Below are 22,900 nucleotides of genomic sequence, written 5' to 3'. Positions count from 1 at the left end.
TGAAAAATAAAAATAAAAAATTGGCATACTAAAAATCTCAATCACTGAAATTACTCATCTCTCTCATTCGTTGGCATCTATAATTGCGAATAAATACAAGGAATTGGTAAATTCGATAATGGTAACAACATTAGAGTATCTCTGATTTTTAATTTTTTTTCTACTAAATTTAAATTTGATGAAAAAGTGATAAAAATTATTTTTAATCTATTTATAAATGTTCATCAAATCAAGAAAGAAATATTTTCATCAAATTGAGAATTCATTAAATCTTTATCAAATTAGAATTTAATGAAAACTTAGAAAGATAAAGTATTGGAAATATATATATAGATATATTTTTATCAAATTTAATGAAAAGAAAAATTTAGATAAGAGAAGACCTTTTAAAAAAAAAATGATAAAAAATTAATAAAATTTTAGCACTGGTTTGGGAAGTTAGGTGAGGGTGGGTTGAGACTAAAATAGTCACAAAAATATAAATTATTTTCAGTCTCAAGATAAAAAATATTAAATTTAAATTATAATTATTTTATTTTATTTTTTCTCTCATAAAAATAAAAATAAAAAAAAAATCTATTCTAAATGAGATTCTTAAGTACGACATTCTTAAGTCTGAGACTAAAATAATTAAAAAGATCCCAAACAAAGGTTTAGAATAGTTGATATCAAAACCAAGCAAAACGACAGATTATTGGCAACAATAAACGACGACGTTTGGACGTCATTATCAACAGATTCGAGTTCTAGTTGAAAAAGGGTTGACAACAAACAAAGCAAAGGAGGGTAAAAGCAGTATCTCTCGTCGTCCTCGTCTCTCTCTCTCTCCGTTGTATCCTCTTTCCTTTGAATCTTCACCGACCCTGCAGCCTTCCCAGGTACTTCTTTCAAACCCAACTTTCTCTCTCATTCTCTATTCAATCTCGTCTTCACTTTGTGTTGTTGTGTTTTTATCTTTGTATCCATCTTACCATTATTGCTTAATCAATCAAATCCTTTTAGTTTGTTTCTTGGATCTCCTGAAAATAAAAAAATAAAAAACCTTTTTTGACTGTACAAAAATAGGTGGTGATTAATAATGGAAGATAAGGTAAATTAGTGGACCAATTTGAAAGGGTTTGATTTTATTTAATGTGTTTATTATTATTTTTTATATGGGTTTTGAATTTGGTTTTTGTTGCTTTCAATTCCTTTTTGTTCGCCGAGTTCAATTCTCAGCCTTTTTTTCAAATTTTGTTTTAAATTATAGGTTTCAATTGATTTGGAGAACGGGTAGGAATCGATAGGGAATTAACAATGCTTAGAAAGATTTCTTTGTGGGGTTTGTGCACAGATGATTGGATCTTGAGAACTGAGGGCTTGTTTGATTAGCACGATTAATGGTGAGGAGATTAACAATCCATGAGATTAGAGTAGTGTAGGATTGGTTATTCATCTGGATTAGTGAGATACATAATTTCCTCTTGTCCACATTTTTTTTTTTGCAATAGATATGGAAATATATAATCTTAACTATATGTATGTTTTGCGTTATTAGTTGTAGGATTGAAAAATTTGTCAATTTTGTTGGATGGAATTGCCATTAGAATCTAATCTGAATAATAAAATTTGCAATCAAATAATTGAATGCGAGTCCCATGGATTTATAATCCTCATCCTATAGTATAATTCACCCAATCAAACAAGCCTTGAGATTATTGTGGATTTAAAATCAAATCCTCATACTTTTTTATGCCATATTCTGAAGGAGTGAATGGAGGAAATATAGATTCTCCTCCTCCTTTTTTGCATAATAAGGCTTTCTCTGTTATAATGCCAGGGAGACTAATTTGGAAGAATTTCTAGGAGTCTCCTCCTTAGATTTTTTATGAAGCATGGATATAGATACGGATACAACGATAAGACAAATTTTTTTAAAAAAATAAGATATGGGTATAGACAACATTCGTCAAGAAATTATAATTTTTAATGTTATATTATACATGAGCTCAAAGAATAGTGAAAATCATTCTTTAGGAATTAGATATTAGTGAATATTAATTGTCAGTTTACTTATTTTTTTAGGGAATATGTTAATTTGATAAAAATTTGAAAAACTAGAGTACTAACTATGCACGAATTATTACAATTTCAATTTCATAATAGTTTGGATATGTGACCTAGAGTGCTTATTCGTAGTTTTGTGATTAACTTGAATTACTAAGAAAATGTTCAACTAAACATGTTGGACTACTGACTGTTTGATCCATACACATTTCTTTGTTGCATTTGGTTCTATCCTGATATTAACTATTATTTTGAAATTCCATGTAGAACTGCAGTGAAGTATGAATACTAATAGGAGTAAAGGTGGAATTCAAAGACTGCTAGCTGCTGAACAAGAAGCTCAGCAAATTGTCAATGCTGCCAGAAGTGGTAAACTGCGATTTCCCTCACTTGATTCCTATTCGATTTTTATTTGAGTCAGTTTATAATTATATATAAATTTAGACAAGAATATACATCTATGGGATGGTTCTTGTATATACACTTAATAGGACTCTTCAATACAAGGATTAACAGACTTCTTAAAAATCTTTTCCTTTTGTCTTATGGAAGTATGTTCTTAAAACAAAAAATACAGGGTGCTGATAGATTTAGCACATTTATTGTTTTCAAGCTTTGGGATCATACCTTACGGGGTGAAGTTGTTCAATGACTTCTATCTAATTTTCTCATCTTCAGTGTATGTCATTCTCTTGAAATCAGTGGTTTCATGCACATAGTGCAAGTGTCAACAATTCCCAGTTTTAGATACTATCGTACTAGTAACAATACAATGACCCCCGGCAATTGCCCAAGTGGTCATGGAGAGGGCACTTAGGTGCCAAGGAGTGTTAGATTTCAGGTTCGAATCTATGGAGAGACATTGGCCTGCGCTGTAATCTGACTACTAAAACATACTACCTGCTAAGCATACAAGAATATTATAAATAGTAAAAGTTCAGTTTATTTATTTATTTATTTTTTAAATAGTTATACCTTAATACTGCATGATGATTGATGAATGATTTCTGAAACTTATTTGCTAATGACTTTGGTCTTCTGTCTTAAGAAAAAATGGCTAGACTAAAACAAGCCAAAGAAGAGGTTGAAAAGGAGGTAGCTGAATACCGATCCCAAATGGAACTCGAGTTTCAAAGAAAAGTCACCGAGGTAAACATACATTCGTAAATCACTTTGTGTAGATCTATATTTACTAAGCATTCTGAGTCTCACCTTCCATCAATTGTTCCCACCAATTTTATGTTTGCCTTGCAAAATTTTGAGAATTGCTAACATCAAACAACAATTGGTGAACTTAATCATAGTCTTGTGTGTTCATGACTCGGTTAGCAATTGTTATCTGATGTTTGCTTTGAAAATTTTAGTAAAAATTTCATACATCAAACAATGAATTCATGGACTCCACAAACTGTTATGGGTGTGCTAATTCAGCCTTTTGAATTGTCCAAATGGTCATAAAAACAGAGCAGCGGAGATTCAGGTGCCAACGTCAAGCGCCTCAAACAAGAGACAGATGGGAAGATCCATCACTTGAAAACCGAGGCTGGGAAAATATCTCGGGATGTGTCTCACATGCTTTTGAACCATGTTACAACTGTTAAAGTCTAAGCTTCTTGATGGTTTGTTACATTAGTGTCATTCTCTATTTAGGATATGATCGAATATGATCGGATGATTATTTTGCATCGAATGCTATTGGTATATTAGTTTCTATCGACATTCTTGAAGCATTTATTTTGTGGATTTTGCACTGGGCTTTGCCAAAGGAATTAATTTTTTTTTTTTTGGTCACAAATAAATGTTGTGGATATTGGAGCAATCTCTTGTTATTCTAATTGTTTTGCTTATTGTAAACAAAAGCCTTGCTTAGTTATAGCAAAAATAAAGTAAATTGATCTAATTAGATGGTTATCTAAATCATAAACAAAAAGTTATACAATTTACCTATTCTTAAACACTAAAAGCTATGTTTCTTGATTAAAGTGACAAAATTGAAAATTCTCGAGACCAAAATGTTGCAAAACACGACTATAGGTATATTTGTTGTCAACGATTTAGGTGATCATTTGAAATTGGATTAATTTAACTTAAATTGAAACTTTCAAAAATAAAATTAACAAAATTAAATTTTTGAAGCCTAAAGTAACAAGGAACATATTTTTTAGAACTAGAGGTGCATTTTATCCACCATATAAATATAATTGAATGGATAGAGTGATAGATTAAACATATGTTGCCACCTACCGTCAAAGCGTTGGATCCCGGAATAAACTGTACATCTAGACATTCGAGATTCAATTCTCACTAGTGTCTCAGAATTTATTCTTTAGAGGTTCATCGTCATAAAAAAATAATAATAATATTAAATAAATAAAAATAAATTTAACAATGGTGGATGATTACGTTGGAGGTTCTTCAAGAAATGTTTGAAATTTAAGTCTTGTTTGGCATAACTTATTTTAGTTCATCTTTTTATCTATTTATCTTTTTTAGATCACATCAATCAACATCTTCTCTCTATTTTTCCACACATCATTTTATAAAAAGCCAAAAAATACACTCATTTAGGACATCACAAACCACCCCTAAAACTACGTAGTGCGATAAAATCCAATATTCTTTGGCAATGATACTACAATGAGAAAAAATAGTTTTTCTAACCAAAACAATATGCAATCATTTATTAATTGAAACAGTCAGCTTCTTTTCAGTACAAGAGGGCCCATGGCCCTATGGGGGCATACCACAAGTTCTGTTTCGATAATCTGAATAATTCAATGTGTAGAACTTGTTGATTATTTCATCTCTGTAAAAAATTACATTAATTGGGTATCGATAGCCACGTGATCAAATCATATTTTATTTTATTTTTCTTGAATAAAAAAAAATCATATTTGATTCAACTGCAAATATAATTTTTAAAATAAATTATTGACAAAAATATAATCCGATTAAGTAGCTATCGATATCCGATCAATGTGATTTTTTTCATGAATGAAATACTCGATGAACTTTACATATTGAATGATTTAGATTATCGAAACAGAACTCGTAATAAATGTCATATATCTGAACTACATGGTCCAGTCCACAATGGACTGAGGAGAATCTAAGTTCTAATTTTTGTAAGTGTACCATATTTTATGATAAAAGTCAGTACTCTTTTGGTTTATATTATCACGAGAAAAGTGTTTTTTTCTAATCAAAATAGTATACCATCATTCAATTTTTTTTTAAATGATAGCAAAAAAGCCAATATGCCTCATTAAAAACTCAAATAAGAGAGCTACATGTATCAATTTTTTTTTTTTAAGAATGCTCAAATCACTTACCATTTATAAATAATAATGAAAAATAGACTAATTTAATATTCATAAATATTTTTTTAAAAAATAAAATGATAAAATCATGTTATTATGACTGTCGAATCTTATTTATTTATTTATATATTTATATATAAATGATCTATGTACATTATTTACAAAATAACTAATCCAAATTACCCGAGTAAAACCTGTCGTAGACTCAACGGATCATTCCGCATGTTTTAGTTTACTTTAGTAAATCAGAGACAATCCTTTAAGGAAAATGATTATTGCATATGGAAAATTGAATCACACTAAATAAACTAATGAGAACAGTAATAACAATGTTAATGTGCTTTCTTATGACCTACAACAACCAACACGTGCGCCTTTGTTGGTTGGTGTAGTGAACCTGAAAGACTCCGATACTTTATTTACACTTATTTTGAGAGAAAAAAAAAAAAAAATTTAATTTTTTTTTGAATGTACAATAAATAAATAAATAAATAAAATAAAGAGTTAATATGACTTAAATAAAACAATAAACTCATTTTTATTTCTAATTGCCAAAATAAGCCTCAATATCCCATGTTGAACTATTAATACAATGTAAGTGTTATTTTTTCTGATTGCATACGTACTTCTTGGAGTTTGGTAATTCTTCTATACCTTCAGACTTCACCATTGAGAGTATTGTGCAATTATTTTCTCACCGTACTTGGTCTTAGGTAAGATTATGTCATATTTTTCTTGAGTGGTAAGTGTTATTCAACTATTGTCTACTTATCTCTCACTTCATCCATCGTTCATTGGAACTTGGCCGTCCCAACATTTAAACACTTGACCGGACAAATGTGACGACTGTCTAAACGCCGCCTGTGTATCTTGCTTAGCTGTTTACCTCGTAGCTCAACCGAGCAGCGTTGTCGCGTAAAATCCCCACTAGTCATATCCATGAAAGTGCATACAATGATTAGTAACCTAATGATTGTAAACAGCCGTGACTGTGCTGTTCTCTTTCTCTCTTTCTGGGTCTATTAACAAGGGCGGTGCTTTCTACTTGTAACGGTCCATCAAAAACTGTAAAAATAGCAACACAAACACGTTCACTCTCATCACCACCATCACAGCAATCATTCCAACTTCTTCAAAGCAGAGCACAAACACCAACAACAACTATCTTCTTCTCATGACAGTACTGATTCGAATCCATCACATCCCAATCATCAAAACATGACCACAATTCCCAAAACCCTTTTTGGGTTCTCTCAATTTCCACCTCTCCTCCTCCTCCTCCTCACATTCGCAAGATTCGCATCTGGGTTCGGCTCAATGGGGCCAATCTCTGCCGCATTTGGCGGCGATGATAGCTTCTTCTGCGCCATCGATGCCAGCGGCAAACAAGCCCTCATCTGCTGGGGCAAGAATGCCACAAGATCTTCATTTTCATCTTCGCAAAACCCATCTCTTGATTACTCCGATATCCCTCCGATGGTGGCTCTCTCTGGCGGCGATGGATTTATGTGCGGCATTTTAGCGAACACTTCGCAGGCGTTTTGCTGGAACTCGAACAGTTCGAGCACCGATCTCGTCCCTCGGATCTTCAAAACCACTGCTTATTTACATATCGCTGCTGGTAAGAATCATGTGTGTGCAATTAGAGGTCCTTATTATTCGGATAACGATTCGGGTACTGTTGATTGTTGGGACATTGTTAGGAATTCGAATAAAAGTTTGAGTTCAAAACAGAGTACTGTGTTTTATGATCGCAATGTTAGTACACTTGCTTTCAAGAAAGTTGTTTCTGGTGATGGGTTTTCTTGTGGTGGTGTTAGAGAAGGTGGGTTAGTTTGTTGGGGACCAAACTCTGCAAGTTTAGAACTTTCTGGGGTTTCAGATAATTTCAAAGCCTTAGCTTCAGGGATTGGTTCTCTTTGTGGTGTTTTTGAAGTTTCTGGTGAGGTCAAGTGTTGGGGCAATGCTGATTCATTTCTCAATCCTCCTGTTGGAACTCGATTCGTGTCATTGGCAGCTGGCGCAAAACATTTTTGTGGGATTCGAGAGGATGATCATGGGGTTGATTGTTGGGGGAGCTTTAATTCATCCTCCATACTGTTGAGTATCGGGGGCACACCAGGAAACTCAAACAAGCAATAACACACAAGTTTTAACGTGGTTCGGCGAGTCGCCTACGTCCACGGGCAGCGGATTCACTATATTGAACAAAATGGTAAGAATTACACACTCTCTGTAATTCTCTCTCTCTTTGCTCTCAACTCACACCTCTCAGCTCCAATTTCTGATATCTATATCCTCTCCCTCCCGTCTCTATTTATACACAAAGGAGTAGGTGGGAAAGCCTTCATTCTTGACTTTTGACATGGTTGGTGGCCACCAAGCTTGACTTGGTTGGTTGCCTTCCATTGTTGACATGAGGATCACCCCTTTCACATGGGGTGACCTCCAGAATCTGTAGCCAATATTCAACAAATCTCCACCTTGGCGAGGATTCTCTTATCCAACATAGTGATCGATCAACACTGCCATGCACCCGAAGGTGCTTAGTTCCGAGAGATGTTGACCAAGTCCAAACAATGTTGGAACTTGATCCCAGAAACTACCTTTGTGAGCATATCGGCCGGATTATCTGCAGTACCAATCTTTTGAAGCAGAATATCCCCTTCATTCACTATTTCTCGGATGAAATGGAAACGGACATCAATGTGCTTGGTGCGGGCATGATGAACCTGGTTCTTTGCCAAACAAATGGCACTCTGACTGTCACAAAACACCTCAACGTGCTTCTGAACAATTCCCAAGTCTTCAATCAATCCATGTAGCCAAATAGCTTCCTTAAAGGCTTCCGTTACTGCCATGTACTCTGCCTCTGTAGTAGACAAAGCCACCGTTGACTGAAGCGTTGACCTCCAACTTACCGGCCCTTTAGCAAGCGTAAATAAATACCCTGTTGTTGACCGGCGTTTGTCTAAGTCACCAGCATAATCTGAGTCCACATATCCTTCCAAGACTGCTTCGTTGGGAGTTGGTGCAACTTCCAAAAGGCAAGAAAGCAATTGGGTGTAAGTGGGTTTACACCAAGAAGGAAGGCATTCCAGGCAGAGACAACATCAGATTCAAAGCTAGATTGATAGCTAAAGGCTATGCTCAGAAGGAAGGAATAGACTACAATGAGGTATTCTCACCTGTTGTGAAGCACACGTCTATTCGCATCTTGTTAGCTTTGGTTGCACAGTTTGATCTCGAGCTCGCCCAACTCGACGTCAAAACTGCCTTCTTACATGGAGATCTTGAAGAGGAGATATACATGTCCCAGCCAGATGGTTTCAAAATTGCTGGAAAAGAGAATTGGGCCTGTAAGCTGAACAAATCGTTGTACGGATTGAAGCAATCCCCGAGACAGTGGTACAAGCGATTTGATCGGTTCATGATGGAGACAGAATACACAAGAAGTCAATTTGATCATTGTGTATATTTCCGTAAGCTTCCCGACGGTTCCTTCATCTATTTGCTCTTATATGTAGATGATATGCTGATTGCATCTACGAGCAAGGTGGAGATTGACAAACTCAAGGCACAGTTAGCAAGGGAGTTTGAAATGAAGGATTTGGGAGAAGCAAAGAAAGTTCTTGGCATGGAGATCAAGAGAGACAAGAAGAAGGGCACGGTTTGTCTGATAAGAAAGATGTCTAAGACTTCATCTTTGTGTTTCATTGTATAAATCCAAACTCTTCTAGAGAAATCATCAATGAACGACACAAAGTAGTGTTTACCTCCCAACGAAGCAGTCTTGGAAGGACCCCATACGTCGGTGTGGACGTAGTCTAGAATCCCTTTGGTACGGTGAATTGCAGTACCAAACTTGATTCTTGTTTGCTTGCCCAATACACAATGCTCGCAGAACTCAAGCTTCCCCATCTTGGCGCCTTTCAACAGGCCTTGCTTTACCAACCCTTGTAAAGCCTTCTCACCGACATGCCCTAGGCGCATGTGCCAAAGTTTGGAAGTGTCAGATGCATCATCTTCTGAGCTGGTGGAGACAGCCACTCTCCTTGTGACTGTAGAGCCATCTAGGAAATATAAATTTCCCTGTCGAGTACCCTTCATTGCAACCAATGCTCCTCGAACAACTTTAAGGACTTCACCTTCCATGGTTACTCTGTAACCTTTGGAGTCTAAAACTCCCACTGAGATGAGATTCTTGGTTAGATCTGGTACATACCGTACATCTTCAAGAATTCTGATTGTTCCATCATGGATCTTCAGTTTAATTGTTCCAATCCCCTTTGTCTGGCAAGCTTGGTCGTTGCCCATCAGCACAACTCCTCCATCGAACTCTCGTAAGCTCGAGAACCACTGCTTGTTAGGACACATATGGAATGAACATCCGGAATCTATTATCCATTCATCCGACTGGCCATATGATGAAACTGTGAAGGCTCCTCCTTCATCATTATCTCCATCTCGTGCAATATTCACCTTCTCTTCTGTCTTGTCTTTATTTGGACAATCTTTTGCCCAATGTCCCTTCTCGTGACAAGCTGCACACTCGTCTTTTGCAAGACGTCTTTTGTCTGAAGGTTTCCCTCTGGATTTTGAGCGAGACTTTCCTCGCCTTGTATTTCTTCTGTTATTTGTTCTGCCTCTGACTGTTAATGCCTCGGATGTTGAGTCCCAAACAGGCAGACGGATCAAGAAGCTCAGATCTGACAATGGTGGAGAATATACATCAGATCCCTTCTTTGAGGTTTGCCAGAATGCAGGGATAGTGAGACATTTCACAGTTCCTGGAACACCGTAGCAGAATGGAGTTGCAGAACGCATGAACCGCACTTTGGTGGAGAAAGTCCGGTGTATGCTGTCACAGTCTGGATTGAGCAAGGCATTTTGGGGCGAGGCATTGAACTATGCTCGTCATCTTGTCAACAGACTACCTACTGCAGCATTAGATGGGAAGACTCCCATGGAGGTATGGTCAGGAGTCCCAGTTACTGATTATGATCAGTTACGTATCTTTGGATGTCCAGCATATTTTCATGTTACAGAATCTAAGTTGGATCCAAGAGCCAAGAAAGCCATCTTCTTGGGCTTCGGTGACGGTGTCAAGGGATACAGACTGTGGTGCCCTGAATCAAAGAAAGTTCTCATCAGAAGAGACGTTACCTTTGATGAGTCTGCAATGCTGAAGCAATCAGATCCTCAACAGAATGAGGAAGCATTGAAGAAGTTAGTGCAGGTGGAGTTTGAGACTCCAACAAAGACTAGTCAGCCAATCAACCATCCTGAAGAAGTCTCAGAGGATAGCTCTGAAGAGAGTTCAGATGAAAATGAAGATCCAGAGGCTCCGCAACAATCAGAACCCATTGCAATCAGGAAAGGGAAAAGGGTTACTAAGAAACCCAGTTGGATGACCGATATGGTAGCCTATGCACTTCCAATCATTGAAGACAATGTTCCGTGCACTTTCAAAGAAGCCGTGCATAATGCAGAAAGTGTCAAATGGAAGGAAGCTATGGATGAAGAGATCGGGTCACTTCACAAGAACTAGACTTGGGAGTTGGTGCAACTTCCAAAAGGCAAGAAAGCAATTGGGTGTAAGTGGGTTTACACCAAGAAGGAAGGCATTCCAGGCAGAGACAACATCAGATTCAAAGCTAGATTGATAGCTAAAGGCTATGCTCAGAAGGAAGGAATAGACTACAATGAGGTATTCTCACCTGTTGTGAAGCACACGTCTATTCGCATCTTGTTAGCTTTGGTTGCACAGTTTGATCTCGAGCTCGCCCAACTCAACGTCAAAACTGCCTTCTTACATGGAGATCTTGAAGAGGAGATATACATGTCCCAGCCAGATGGTTTCAAAATTGCTGAAAAAGAGAATTGGGCCTGTAAGCTGAACAAATCGTTGTACGGATTGAAGCAATCCCCGAGACAGTGGTACAAGCGATTTGATCGGTTCATGATGGAGACAGAATACACAAGAAGTCAATTTGATCATTGTGTATATTTCCGTAAGCTTCCCGACGGTTCCTTCATCTATTTGCTCTTATATGTAGATGATATGCTGATTGCATCTACGAGCAAGGTGGAGATTGACAAACTCAAGGCACAGTTAGCAAGGGAGTTTGAAATGAAGGATTTGGGAGAAGCAAAGAAAGTTCTTGGCATGGAGATCAAGAGAGACAAGAAGAAGGGCACGGTTTGTCTGACACAAACCCAGTATCTGAAAAAGGTGTTAGACAGATTTGGCATCAATGGGAAAACCAAAGCTGTAAGTACACCATTGGCCCCTCATTTCAAGCTTAGTGCTTCGTTGTCTCCACGTACAGAAGAAGAACGGAAGCATATGGCACAGGTTCCATATGCAAATGCAGTTGGTGCATTAATGTATGCTATGGTTTGTACACGGCCTGACATCTCGCATGCTGTGAGTATGGTAAGCAGGTATATGCATGATCCAGGAAAAGATCACTGGCAGGCAGTGAAATGGATCCTAAGGTACATACATGGCACGGTCAATCTGGGATTGAAGTTCGAGAGAGATAACCGACTCGGGCAGAATTTGGAAGGATATGTGGACTCAGATTATGCTGGTGACTTAGACAAACGCCGGTCAACAACAGGGTATTTATTTACGCTTGCTAAAGGGCCGGTAAGTTGGAGGTCAACACTTCAGTCAACGGTGGCTTTGTCTACTAAAGAGGCAGAGTACATGGCAGTAACGGAAGCCTTTAAGGAAGCTATTTGGCTACATGGATTGATTGAAGACTTGGGAATTGTTCAGAAGCACGTTGAGGTGTTTTGTGACAGTCAGAGTGCCATTTGTTTGGCAAAGAACCAGGTTCATCATGCCCGCACCAAGCACATTGATGTCCGTTTCCATTTCATCCGAGAAATAGTGAATGAAGGGGATATTCTGCTTCAAAAGATTGGTACTGCAGATAATCCAGCCGATATGCTCACAAAGGTAGTTTCTGGGATCAAGTTCCAACATTGTTTGGACTTGGTCAACATCTCTCGGAACTAAGCACCTTCGGGTGCATGGCAGTGTTGATCGATCACTATGTTGGATAAGAGAATCCTCGCCAAGGTGGAGATTTGTTGAATATTGGCTACAGATTATGGAGGTCACCCCATGTGAAAGGGGTGATCCTCATGTCAACAATGGAAGGCAACCAACCAAGTCAAGCTTGGTGGCCACCAACCATGTCAAAAGTCAAGAATGAAGGCTCTCCCACCTACTCCTTTGTGTATAAATAGAGACGGGAGGGAGAGGATATAGATATTAGAAATTGGAGCTGAGAGGTGTGAGTTGAGAGCAAAGAGAGAGAGAATTACAGAGAGTGTGTAATTCTTACCATTTTGTTCAATATAGTGAATCCGCTGCCCGTGGACGTAGGCGACTCGCCGAACCACGTTAAAACTTGTGTGTTATTGCTTGTTTGAGTTCCCTGGTGTGCCCCCGATACTCAACACATACCGAAAAGTTCTGGGTTTTTTGCTATTGGTTCATCTGAATTTATTACATGTGGTATTAGGGAAGACGATTTGGTACTTGATTGTTGGTTTGCTAATTCATCATTTGAACCAAATTATAATCCTCCATTGCAGTTGTGTAGTCCAGGTCTATGTACTTCCCGTTCTTGTGGCGAAGGGATGTTTTCATTCAATGCAAGCATTCTCAATGAGCCAGATCTTACGAGCTTGTGTGTTCGGAAAGATCTAAAGATTTGTTCGCCTTGTGGATCGAATTGTACTCAAGGGTTTTTCCCTTCTAGTTCTTGTACTGAGAATGCTAGTAGAGTATGCACGGCTTGCTCTCTTTGCCAGAACAGTTCTTGTTGGGATGCTTGTCACCTTCAATCGTCACCAGAAAAGCAGCGAAAGCATGACCATCAATTTTATAAATTAGTTCTGATAATTGGGTCTTCTGCTTTTGGTTTTATACTGATTGTAATCTGTTGTTGTGTTTTACCCACCAAAAACAAAGGGAAGAAAAAACAATTTGTGTTCTGCATTGGCACAACCGAGCTAGAAAAGGACACAAATATGGATCCGCATCTTGCTGCTCCACCAGTCCTGTGTCCTGCAATCATTGAAGTTTTCAGGCTCTCAGAACTAAAGGATGCGACTAATGGATTCAAGGAGTTCAACGAGCTTGGCAGGGGAAGCTACGGATTTGTTTACAAAGCCATCCTTGCAGATGGGAGGCAAGTGGCAGTAAAAAGAGCAAATGCAGCCACAATAATTCAAATCAACAGCTGGGAATTTGAAATGAAGTTGGAAATCCTTTGCAATATCCGCCATAGCAATATTGTGAACTTGTTAGGTTACTGTACCGAAATGGGGGAAAGATTGCTTGTTTACGAGTTCATGCCTCATGGAACACTTCATGATCATCTCCACGAGGGTCTCTCTTCACTTAATTGGAGTCTCCAGTTAAAGATTGCAATGCAGGCTGGAAAAGGGCTTGAGTACCTTCACAACAAAGTCGTGCCCCCAATTGTCCATCGTGATGTTAAGAGTTCAAATATTCTTTTGGACAGTGATTGGGGTGCGCGAATTGCAGATTTTTGCCTTCTTGCTCCAAATGAGAAAGATCTTAACCAAGACATGAAAGATGATATTTACAACTTTGGTATTGTATTGCTGGAGATTCTTAGCGGGAGGAAAGCTTATGATAGAGATTGCACGCCCCCCAGCATAGTTGACTGGGCAGTGCCACATATTAGAAAGGGTAAGGCAGCTGCACTGATTGATAGATTTGTGGCTCTTCCAAGAAACGTCGATCCTTTACTTGAACTTGCTGATATAGTGGAGCTCACTGTGAGGGAAAATCCTAGCGAGCGTCCTGATATGTCAGTCGTGGCAGCGTCTTTGGAGCAACTTGCGAAGGATGGATTGATCTTGTAGATTCCAAATTAAATTGATTGAAAAAAAAAAACATAAGACCTTAGCTTTAGGTGAGTAATGCTCTTCTGCAGCTGCACATTTCTATGAGCTTCTTGTACATCACGTTGCTTAAGTCACCCATCTCTTCCCAAACAAAAGAAGAAGAAGAAAAATTGTTTAGCTTTTTTTCCCCCTCTTGTCACAAAGTGAATGAGGTTAAAATTGTTGTTGCCAGCCTACATTTGTTATGTTTTGGAAGCTTATACAATAACTTTGGACTTGTCCATTAAATTTGTTTACTAGCATGCTTGTCGCGAATAACATTTCAGTGAAGTTTTTTTAGCCATGTTCTGATTTTTTATGATGATGATGATGATGATGATGATGATTTGATAACAGCAACAATTCTCACAATTTGGGTTTACTTCATCTATCTGAAAATGATATTTGTCTTGATTAGTTCTTTAACTATTTTGTCTTGGGAAGGTGATGATGAAGTTGGGATTTTTTAATTTTTATTTTTTAAAATTTTCTTACCATTCATGTAAGGATGTAAAAACTAATATCACTACTAGTACATTAGTCTCAAAATCATAACTAAAATACTTTTTGCAGAGGAAAACATTTGGAATTGAAATAAATGCAGCTTTATTTAAGCTTATCTTGATGCCCCTTTTCAATCACTCTAACTTTCTGACCATGTTTCTTTGCTGTCAAACATTCTATACTAATCTTACAGTCTCATCCCACGAAAATTCGTCATCAAAAGTATTTACCCAAAAAAAAAAAAAAAAATGTCATCAAAAGTCTCTTATCTTTTATACAATCTCAAGCTTTAAAAAAAGGGTTTTGGTTGGTTAGACAATCATTGTAAACTTTAGTAGTCTTTTGCCGTAATGCTTAATAATGTTTTACTTCTGTTATGGTATTATTAGGGAAATAAATTTCACCTTTTTAATTTTTTTTATTTATTCAAACAATAAAAATCATATATACATGTTTGCATAATATTATAGTGTGGATTGTACCATCTATATCGTATCGTGTGGCGAAAGATACAAATCATACAGACACGTATAGTTGATGAGTTAAATTTAATATATGCTTTCATATTATGATTCAACATGTATCACACGATTAATTAATTTTTACCTTCTTTGTCAATTTTGGTCCCATTAACAACTTTTTTCACTATCAATCACCATATTGGAAAATCATGAATTATGTTCTTAGAAAATCCAATACGATGTTTGCAAGAGAAAATGACTCCTATACTCCTTTTCACTACAATAAATTAAATTATTGTCATGGATCTAATTCCGGTGAAGAAAATAAAATATTTACCGATAAAGATTGTTAGGTTTAGACTCGATAAATATTGTTAGGTTTAAACTCTTAATTTGAGCTGAAAACATATTTGAACCATGATAATAAATTATATAACAAGTATGTTTGGGACTACCACATCCAAATAAGTCTTAATGAATATGTTAAATGAATTATATCATATACAATACGTAAAAGTAATACAATGCTACACGATACATATGTTTCAATAACACTAGTAGTAACTAAAATAAATAAATAAAATCCATTCAATAACATATATCGCGGCCTCATAACCTTAAACAATATCTAGAATTTTATATTTTTCATATTTGTAATTATTCTCCTACTGATTGACATACACACACACAAAAATAAATAAAATAAATAAAATAAAAATTAAGAAATTCCCTAAATTACATTAAATTCATACCAAAGTCACCCATCATCGATCCATTTGGTGGGCTTCTTAGGTTGCGTTTGGATCATGAATTTGATTAATGATTTAAAAAAAGACAAAAAAATAAATAAAAATTTGTATTACATTCACATTTCTCTCTTTTTTTCCTTTCGTTTCTCGAAACTTTTATCTAAATTTATGATCCAAACATTTCAACTCTTTTATCTAAATTTATGATCCAAACATTTCAATTGAAGCATGTGCATGCACATATGAGAGAGAGAGAGAGAGAGAGAGAGAGAGAGAGTACAGGTTATGCAAAAATCCCAACACAAAGAGGGGGCCAATTCTTCTTGAGGGGTTACACGTTTTGTCTTTTGACAAAAGGATTCCATTCAACCCTGTAAAGTGTTGAGTGATAAATGTTCTCATTTTAAAATCTTAAAATGCAGTAGCTGTATAGACTAAAATTCAGTAACAGTTACAAAGTATAGATTAAAATTCTGTAACAGTTAACGATTCAAAACATATATACATATAGAGAAGGCAAATGTGATATGTTTATAATTTCATATTTAAATTTTTTTAACAAATTAATAAATGACGGAGATGAGTTAAATTTGAAAACTTCAACAATTATTTATCAGAGCAATTAACAATATGATCATTCTTTTAAAAAAAAAATGAACAAATAACGTGATAAATTTTCAAAACTACTCTGAGATTTGTGCTTTGTATAAGAGAATAGATAAATTGAATAAATATATATACACCCCCAATGAAATGAGGATAAAGTGCCGTATATATACAAGTGATTTGAAATGGAATCTAGCAGAATAAAATTAACAATTTCTAATACAGATTGTAAAGTAAGGAAAAGATAATGGATGAGGAAAGCAAAGGAAGAGAAAAGAGTAGTTGTATCTTCTTTAGAGAAAGAGGAAAGAAATTCTTCGGGGATGGTCATCCAAGTCATCCATTCATCTTCCAAGCTGGCAGACAAGTCAGTTTCATAAGAATAATAATAATAATTTTTTTTTTTAAAAAAAAAAACCGTCTTTTTGTTTTTGTTGTTGTTGTCGTTCTTGACTTGTAATAACTTACAAATTATAGGTATCGGTTAAATTGAGAGACACCAGCGAAAGTGGAACCCAAACTGTTTCGAATTTATGGTTCACTCTAGAGTTTGAATGCATAGTGTGCAGGGCCCGGTGCCCCAAACTTTTGAAAATTTCCATTAATCCTATATTATTTTGACTATTTATAAAAACAAAAATAAAAGTATTTAGACCCTTAAAAACTTTATAAATTTTATTTGACCCTTTTAAAATCTAAATAATTTTACCTTTACCCTGTCTAAATAATTTCTCCTACCTTAACCTCTCTGTTATAAAGTTTCTAAGTCTGCCACGGCTCTTAACTGCTAGGCTACCTGTGCGGGTTAAGCCTCTCTATTTGATCCATAAAAGAGAAGGTGAAATCCCAAAAACCACAGGTTGCTTCAAAACATGACATCTCTCTCTCTTGTGGTGGCATTTTACCAATACAACACCCCCTAGCTTCCTCCATACTCTCTTAGCTCCACTGAGTGTAGAGACAAATTGAATGTTAGAAAAAGAGGTGGGCAGTTCAGTTGAGAAATGGCTTCTTCTTCTTCAGCAGTTTTTGCTTTCGATGCCAATTTGCCAACTCAAAAGCTAGTTGATTAGGGTCCGAGTAGAAAGTGGAGGAAAAAGGAAGAGTTATGGGGGCAGAGCCATGAAAAAAAACCCATTTGATTATCACTTCCTTCAGCTACAAGTCCCTCTACCCACCCTCCATATATACTAGTACTACTGCCCTACACTCCCATTGTCGCCATAATCAATATCTATGTGTTCCTAAGTTGTGCTATGCTATCCAGTTCAAGCAATGCCACAAGGCTATCCATTAGAGGTATGAAGGTTGTTGCTCTTCGAAATCTCCTTATCCTTATTTCTTGTTTTCCCAAAAATCACTTTAGCAGGAATCTCGTGCACCGAATCATCTTTTGTGTGTGTCTGTATATATATATGCTAATGCTTGGCTCCCTCTATGCCATTTGTTAAGTCCACCAGTAAACCGGTGGTCTTCGTGGATGGCATGCGAGGAGTCATGCATGGCATGCTATTGATTATGTGCATGCACTCGCTAACTCTCATCCTCCTCCCTCTCTCTCACATATGCATGAATGAAGTCTGGTATAATTTGAATGAGATTGAAGTATTGAATAGAATGGTGATACCAAGTGTGACGCGCCACTATCACCAAAGTAATGGTACTTCAATTTAACTCGTTTTTTATTGGGTCAGGATACTCATGAGTTGATTGAGGGAACACACTACTAAAGTTTTTGATAAGTAGAAGAGATTTTGATCCTCTCTATTTCATAGAAGACATGTTTTAAATCAACACATTATGAACATTTCCTCAACTATCACTAATTGCACACCTTTTGCAGGAGTGAAAGTGAATTTTATAGTTAATGAATTTGAATATGTGATTAAAGTTGAGGGGTAAAGTGATATTCTGTTATAATTGAAGGGTATCTGTATAATTAACCCAAAAGTTTAGACCATCATGTGATGGATTGACCTCCCTTCCCTGCCTCTCACTTTCATATGCTACTTTTCACATCATTGTTCTACAATGCGATGCTTGCTTATTGTTAATTCAAAGGGGAATAAAAAATGATTTTCTTTTTTCAACTTTCCAAAGATTTAATGAAGAATTTAGGAGCCATTGAATCTTGGTAGTTTCCATACCTTGGTTATTCTGAGTCAAGACCCACAATTTTGAGGATTTATTTATTTATTTATTTTATTTTTTTAAAATATTAATTCCATCAATAGGATCCACTAATGATGTTTCCTCCATTTTTGTTTTTTTCCACATAGAAAGATAAACCATGAGCTTTATATATATTGACTATAAATATTCTACTTCAACATGGGTTCTTGATCTAGCCTGTGCTTGTGTTTGACTATGTATAATGATCCTCAAGGATCAAAGTTTGTTATGCTCAGATAGGGGTTGAACATGAAAGACAATTAAAAGCAAGGACCATCTTGGTCAGGACATATATGAGTACGTGTTGATATTTAAACAACACCGCATCTGGATGCGCAACAGTGCAAGCGATGTAGAACAAGTAGCTGAAGAATTCATGGAACAATTGGATCCGCAAAAGTCAAAGAAGGTATCAAATTAGGGGAAAAAACGTAAAATTTTTGACGAGTTCATAATCCCTTTAAATTTGGTAACTGATTGGAAATGACGTTTTAAACAAGACTGATGGCATGGTGGATTTTTAACCAATTCATTTGTTTAGGCCCTCAGATTGAAAATTTTTCCCTTTATGGAAAGTTTTGTTTTAGTAATATCTTTATTTTGGGATGTCCATCTTTAGTGCCACCTGTTTTGGCATGATCCTAGTATTTTCTAGTATCCGAGATTGGGTTTAACTCAAGTTTTCCATTTTGGCCTTTTTCTGTTCTTTTTATTATTTCATGCTTAGCCAGGAATTAATCCAATTGGTTGTTTCCTTATTGAACTAGGGCTTTTCATATTCTAAGTAATCATGTATGCCTTAGGGCAAAAGAACATTTACCAATAATATTCAATTTCTCTTGAGAATTATTCTCTTCCTTGTGGATTCAAGGCTTTCTTTCTATGCATTCAGGATTCTTCATCTACCAGAACGATAACCAATTCTGTGTGATAATTCCGTTGCGTCAGCAAGCCTAGGAGTCAAGCTTTCATTGCAATACACATACAGCAGTTTCTAACTTACTATTGTTTTGTAAAGATGTTGATTTAATCTCTGCTCATAATGTGTCCTTGGCTCCTCTTAGGTTTAAACCATGATAAGTTTTTAGTGTGATAATTCAGGCAAATTAGATCCCAAAAATGGTTCAAAAAAAGACACCATCAATCATGTATGTATGTGCTAATGATCAGTTGATTAGTATTGTCGAAGTAATGAGGAAAAAAAAAACTGCCAATGCAACTGTAAAAATGTAACTTCCAACACAGCACAAAATGGTATTCATTCTATCAAATTGCAACTGTAACTTGGTCAAGTTCACAAATAATGAATCTATATGTACAACTGTCACAAAATTCATAAATTTCACAAAAGGAACTGAATTACAAAATTACAATTCTCACTTACTGCACTAAGCCGCTAATCATCTGTTGCACTTCCCATCCGTTAGATTAAACATCAAATGGTCCAGTCTGTACAGTTTGTATTGTTCACATTCTCTTCCAACGATAAATTGTTAATCAATCTGGCACAAAACATCTGGTGAATTAGACGTAGCTGCTTCTGGGGCTCATTGTGCTCATACTGGTGGAGCCCCTGGAGAAAAAGCTGTGTGTAGAATGCCTTTGGCCTCCAATTTTAACGTCCATGAGATCAGCAACAAGCCCCGGCTGTGATATTTTAATGTTGGTGATGTCAATCTCATTAGTCAACATTTTAACCACACTTGACATTGATGGCCGTAGACTCGACGTTTCTTGCACACAAAGTAGGCCTACTTTCAAGAATCGGATTGCTTCTTCTTCCGGGAAGTCTCCATTTAGCACAGGGTCCACCAGTGCCACAAGGTTGTTGGCCTTGTACATTTCCCATGCCTGCACTTCCACATTTGCAAAAGTCTTCATCAGGACTACTATAAATATACCAAGCGAACAACATTGTCTTGTAATAAAAAGTAACCAATCATCACAACTATCTGATATCTAAAATTGAAGGCCAATAACTTTTTTAATTTGATGGGCCAAAAACATCCCCAACTTGATTCATGTTGAGTAATCTAAGGTGCCTTCACTTTGGGGCTTGAGTTACTATAGTTTGGCATTAATAATTAGGCATTAAGGCTCAGGTCATTCAACAACAGAACATATTGCTTCAATTACCTTGTCAACAAGGTACTGCTCTCCACGTTCCAAGTCGAAATCCACAACTGACCGACCACTGACTATCTCCAACAATAGTACTCCAAAACTGTAAATGTCTGATTTTCGTGTCAAACGTCCGCTAATGGCATATTCTGGAGCAAGATAACCTCTATGCCATTCATGATTGCAAGAAACCACGTTAGCATCACAATTGGCAAAAACCCAACACAGGTTTACTGGAAAACATTTGTCACAAGAGTTTTAACAACTTACATTGTCCCAGCAACACGAGTACTAATATGAGAAGCATTCTCTCCAAACAGCTTGGACAGACCGAAATCTGAGACTTTAGGTGTAAAATCCTGATCAAGAAGTATATTGCTTGCCTTAATATCACGGTGTATGATACGGGGTTCAACCTCCTCATGGAGATAGGTTAGTCCTCTAGCAACCCCTAATGAGACTTTCCTCCTCCTTGCCCAACCAAAATTGACCCTATTTTGCTCTCCACCTATTAACCAAAAAAAAACACTATATTTGTTTTTATCTCTATAGCAAAAATCTGGGATTACATTTCTGTAGATATCACTGTAAAATTGTTTTCTACATACGAATAATTACAAACGAATAATACATTAGAATTTAAACTTACCAAGAAGGGTGTGGGAGAGACTATTGTTTTCCATGTAATCATAAACCAAAAATCTTTCAGCTCCATTGACACAACATCCTCTAAGTTTAACAAGATTTTCATGTTTGATATCAGAAAGTGCAGATAACTCAGATATGAACTCTCTTTCCCCCCTCATCGACTCGAGCTCAACTGCAAGCACTTTTATAGCCACAAATGTGCCATCTCCAAGCCGGCCCTTAACAATCCAAACCCAAAACTAATGTTAATAATACAAACAAAGCAACAAGAACAACAACATGCATTGCATAAACCACAATGAGTCAGTCAATGGGTTAGGCAATTCAGCAAGCGTAAGTCACGGGTTCGAATCTTATGAAGCATTTTGGAAATTACCCAGTACGTGTAAATCCCTGATTTTAACCCCACCACCCTAAAAAAAAGAAAAAGAAAAAGAGGAGCAGCTTGCACTGATAATAAGTAATTTTCACAATCACCTTGTAGACAGATCCAAAACCTCCCTCACCAATCTTGTTTGATGAAGGAAAATTATGAGAGGCAGCTTTCAATTCGTTGTAAGAGAATACCCGGAAATCCTGAGAACCCAGTTCACCTGGTACAAAGATTTCTACATAATTAGCATCAAAACAAAGATTATAAAGAAGTTTTGTTTTTGTTTTTGTTTTTTTTTTTTTGAGGAAGATTTAGAATATACCCTCTCCGCTTCTATTGACAATATTGGAGTCTGATGTAGAGGAGAAGCAATTTGAGCAACGAAAAGAGAACTTCATAGTAATTTTGATCTGTTTGAATTTCTAGATTGTGGGTTTTGACATATCAATTCCCATGTTAAAGAATATGGGTATGAGAGGGTATAACTGCAAAATTAGATTCACAGAGACAGGGGAGAGAATAAGGGAGAAGAGAAGCAAGTATATATATGTGGAATTCTTCATAAACACATGCCCATGAATTTTGACTTCTGGGCATAACTTTGAATTTTGATAATTTTTTTTTTAAACTACCATGTAAGGACTTTCTTATAAGCCATGAATGTTGGGTAAAACAAGTTTTATGAATTGTTGTACTCTGACACTCTGTCCGTTCCCTTTTTCATTTTTAATTTTTATTTTTTTTTTCATCCTCTATCTGTCCATGCTTTGTTAAAAAGAAAATGAGTGAGAGTATTAATTAGTGCTATTATTAATGATGTGATAGTGGGCTTTACTAGAAATAATTTGATATTTTGGTCTTGGTGCTGTATTTTTTTTCTTTTTTTATTAAGTGCTATGTCATTAGTGGTCTTTTTAGAGCTCCAAAATTAGTGGTCTCTATCATTGTTGTTGTTAAAAGGAG

At 36.3% G+C, this 22,900-nt stretch overlaps 3 protein-coding genes across 4 annotated transcripts; 2 read left to right on the top strand and 1 right to left on the bottom strand.

Annotated features, from left to right (window-relative positions):
- Positions 1 to 744: 744 nt before the first annotated feature.
- Positions 745 to 3,845, top strand: LOC114287407 (V-type proton ATPase subunit G1). Of its 2 annotated transcripts, none has more exons than XM_028230740.2 (4): positions 745 to 878; positions 2,314 to 2,415; positions 3,095 to 3,195; positions 3,511 to 3,845. In XM_028230740.2, exons 2-4 carry the CDS (start codon positions 2,328 to 2,330, stop codon positions 3,652 to 3,654), a joined length of 333 nt encoding a protein of 110 aa, XP_028086541.2. In that variant the 5' UTR covers positions 745 to 878; positions 2,314 to 2,327; the 3' UTR covers positions 3,655 to 3,845. The 2 variants fall into 2 exon arrangements, with proteins under 2 accessions (XP_028086541.2, XP_028086542.2); XM_028230741.2 differs by having other exon boundaries at positions 752 to 878; positions 2,322 to 2,415.
- Positions 3,846 to 6,437: 2,592 nt separating this feature from the next.
- On the top strand, positions 6,438 to 14,607 carry LOC114287408 (serine/threonine-protein kinase-like protein CCR1). Its single transcript, XM_082919344.1, has 2 exons — positions 6,438 to 7,460; positions 12,846 to 14,607. The coding sequence occupies exons 1-2, from the start codon at positions 6,585 to 6,587 to the stop codon at positions 14,280 to 14,282; spliced, it is 2,313 nt and encodes a 770-aa protein (XP_082775470.1). The 5' UTR covers positions 6,438 to 6,584; the 3' UTR covers positions 14,283 to 14,607.
- Positions 14,608 to 20,025: 5,418 nt separating this feature from the next.
- On the bottom strand, positions 20,026 to 22,643 carry LOC114287434 (putative serine/threonine-protein kinase). The gene is made up of 6 exons (XM_028230766.2): positions 22,260 to 22,643; positions 22,042 to 22,157; positions 21,566 to 21,782; positions 21,187 to 21,424; positions 20,932 to 21,082; positions 20,026 to 20,646 (listed from the first exon to the last, which is right to left on the bottom strand). The coding sequence occupies exons 1-6, from the start codon at positions 22,333 to 22,335 to the stop codon at positions 20,320 to 20,322; spliced, it is 1,125 nt and encodes a 374-aa protein (XP_028086567.1). The 5' UTR covers positions 22,336 to 22,643; the 3' UTR covers positions 20,026 to 20,319.
- Positions 22,644 to 22,900: the final 257 nt, after the last annotated feature.

The sequence above is a fragment of the Camellia sinensis genome, chromosome 3, assembly GCF_055761805.1.
Source record: "Camellia sinensis isolate YWXY chromosome 3, ASM5576180v1, whole genome shotgun sequence".
NCBI lineage: Eukaryota > Viridiplantae > Streptophyta > Magnoliopsida > Ericales > Theaceae > Camellia > Camellia sinensis.
Note: the sequence above shows the minus strand (reverse complement) of the source record. Positions and strands in the feature narration are given on the sequence as shown.

Excerpts from the sequence above, each read along its gene's own strand:
- LOC114287434 (XM_028230766.2), bottom strand. The coding sequence starts at position 22,335 with ATGAAGTTCTCTTTTCGTTGCTCAAATTGCTTCTCCTCTACATCAGAC. Across the intron at positions 21,083-21,186 it reads ACTCGTGTTGCTGGGACAAT|AGGTTATCTTGCTCCAGAAT; the intron begins GTAAGTTGTTAA and ends TGAATGGCATAG. Across the intron at positions 20,647-20,931 it reads AGCAGTACCTTGTTGACAAG|GCATGGGAAATGTACAAGGC; the intron begins GTAATTGAAGCA and ends GTGGAAGTGCAG.
- LOC114287407 (XM_028230740.2), top strand. The coding sequence starts at position 2,328 with ATGAATACTAATAGGAGTAAAGGTGGAATTCAAAGACTGCTAGCTGCT. Across the intron at positions 2,416-3,094 it reads TGTCAATGCTGCCAGAAGTG|AAAAAATGGCTAGACTAAAA; the intron begins GTAAACTGCGAT and ends TTCTGTCTTAAG. Across the intron at positions 3,196-3,510 it reads TTCAAAGAAAAGTCACCGAG|AGCAGCGGAGATTCAGGTGC; the intron begins GTAAACATACAT and ends TCATAAAAACAG.
- LOC114287408 (XM_082919344.1), top strand. The coding sequence starts at position 6,585 with ATGACCACAATTCCCAAAACCCTTTTTGGGTTCTCTCAATTTCCACCT. Across the intron at positions 7,461-12,845 it reads GGAGCTTTAATTCATCCTCC|ATACCGAAAAGTTCTGGGTT; the intron begins ATACTGTTGAGT and ends GATACTCAACAC.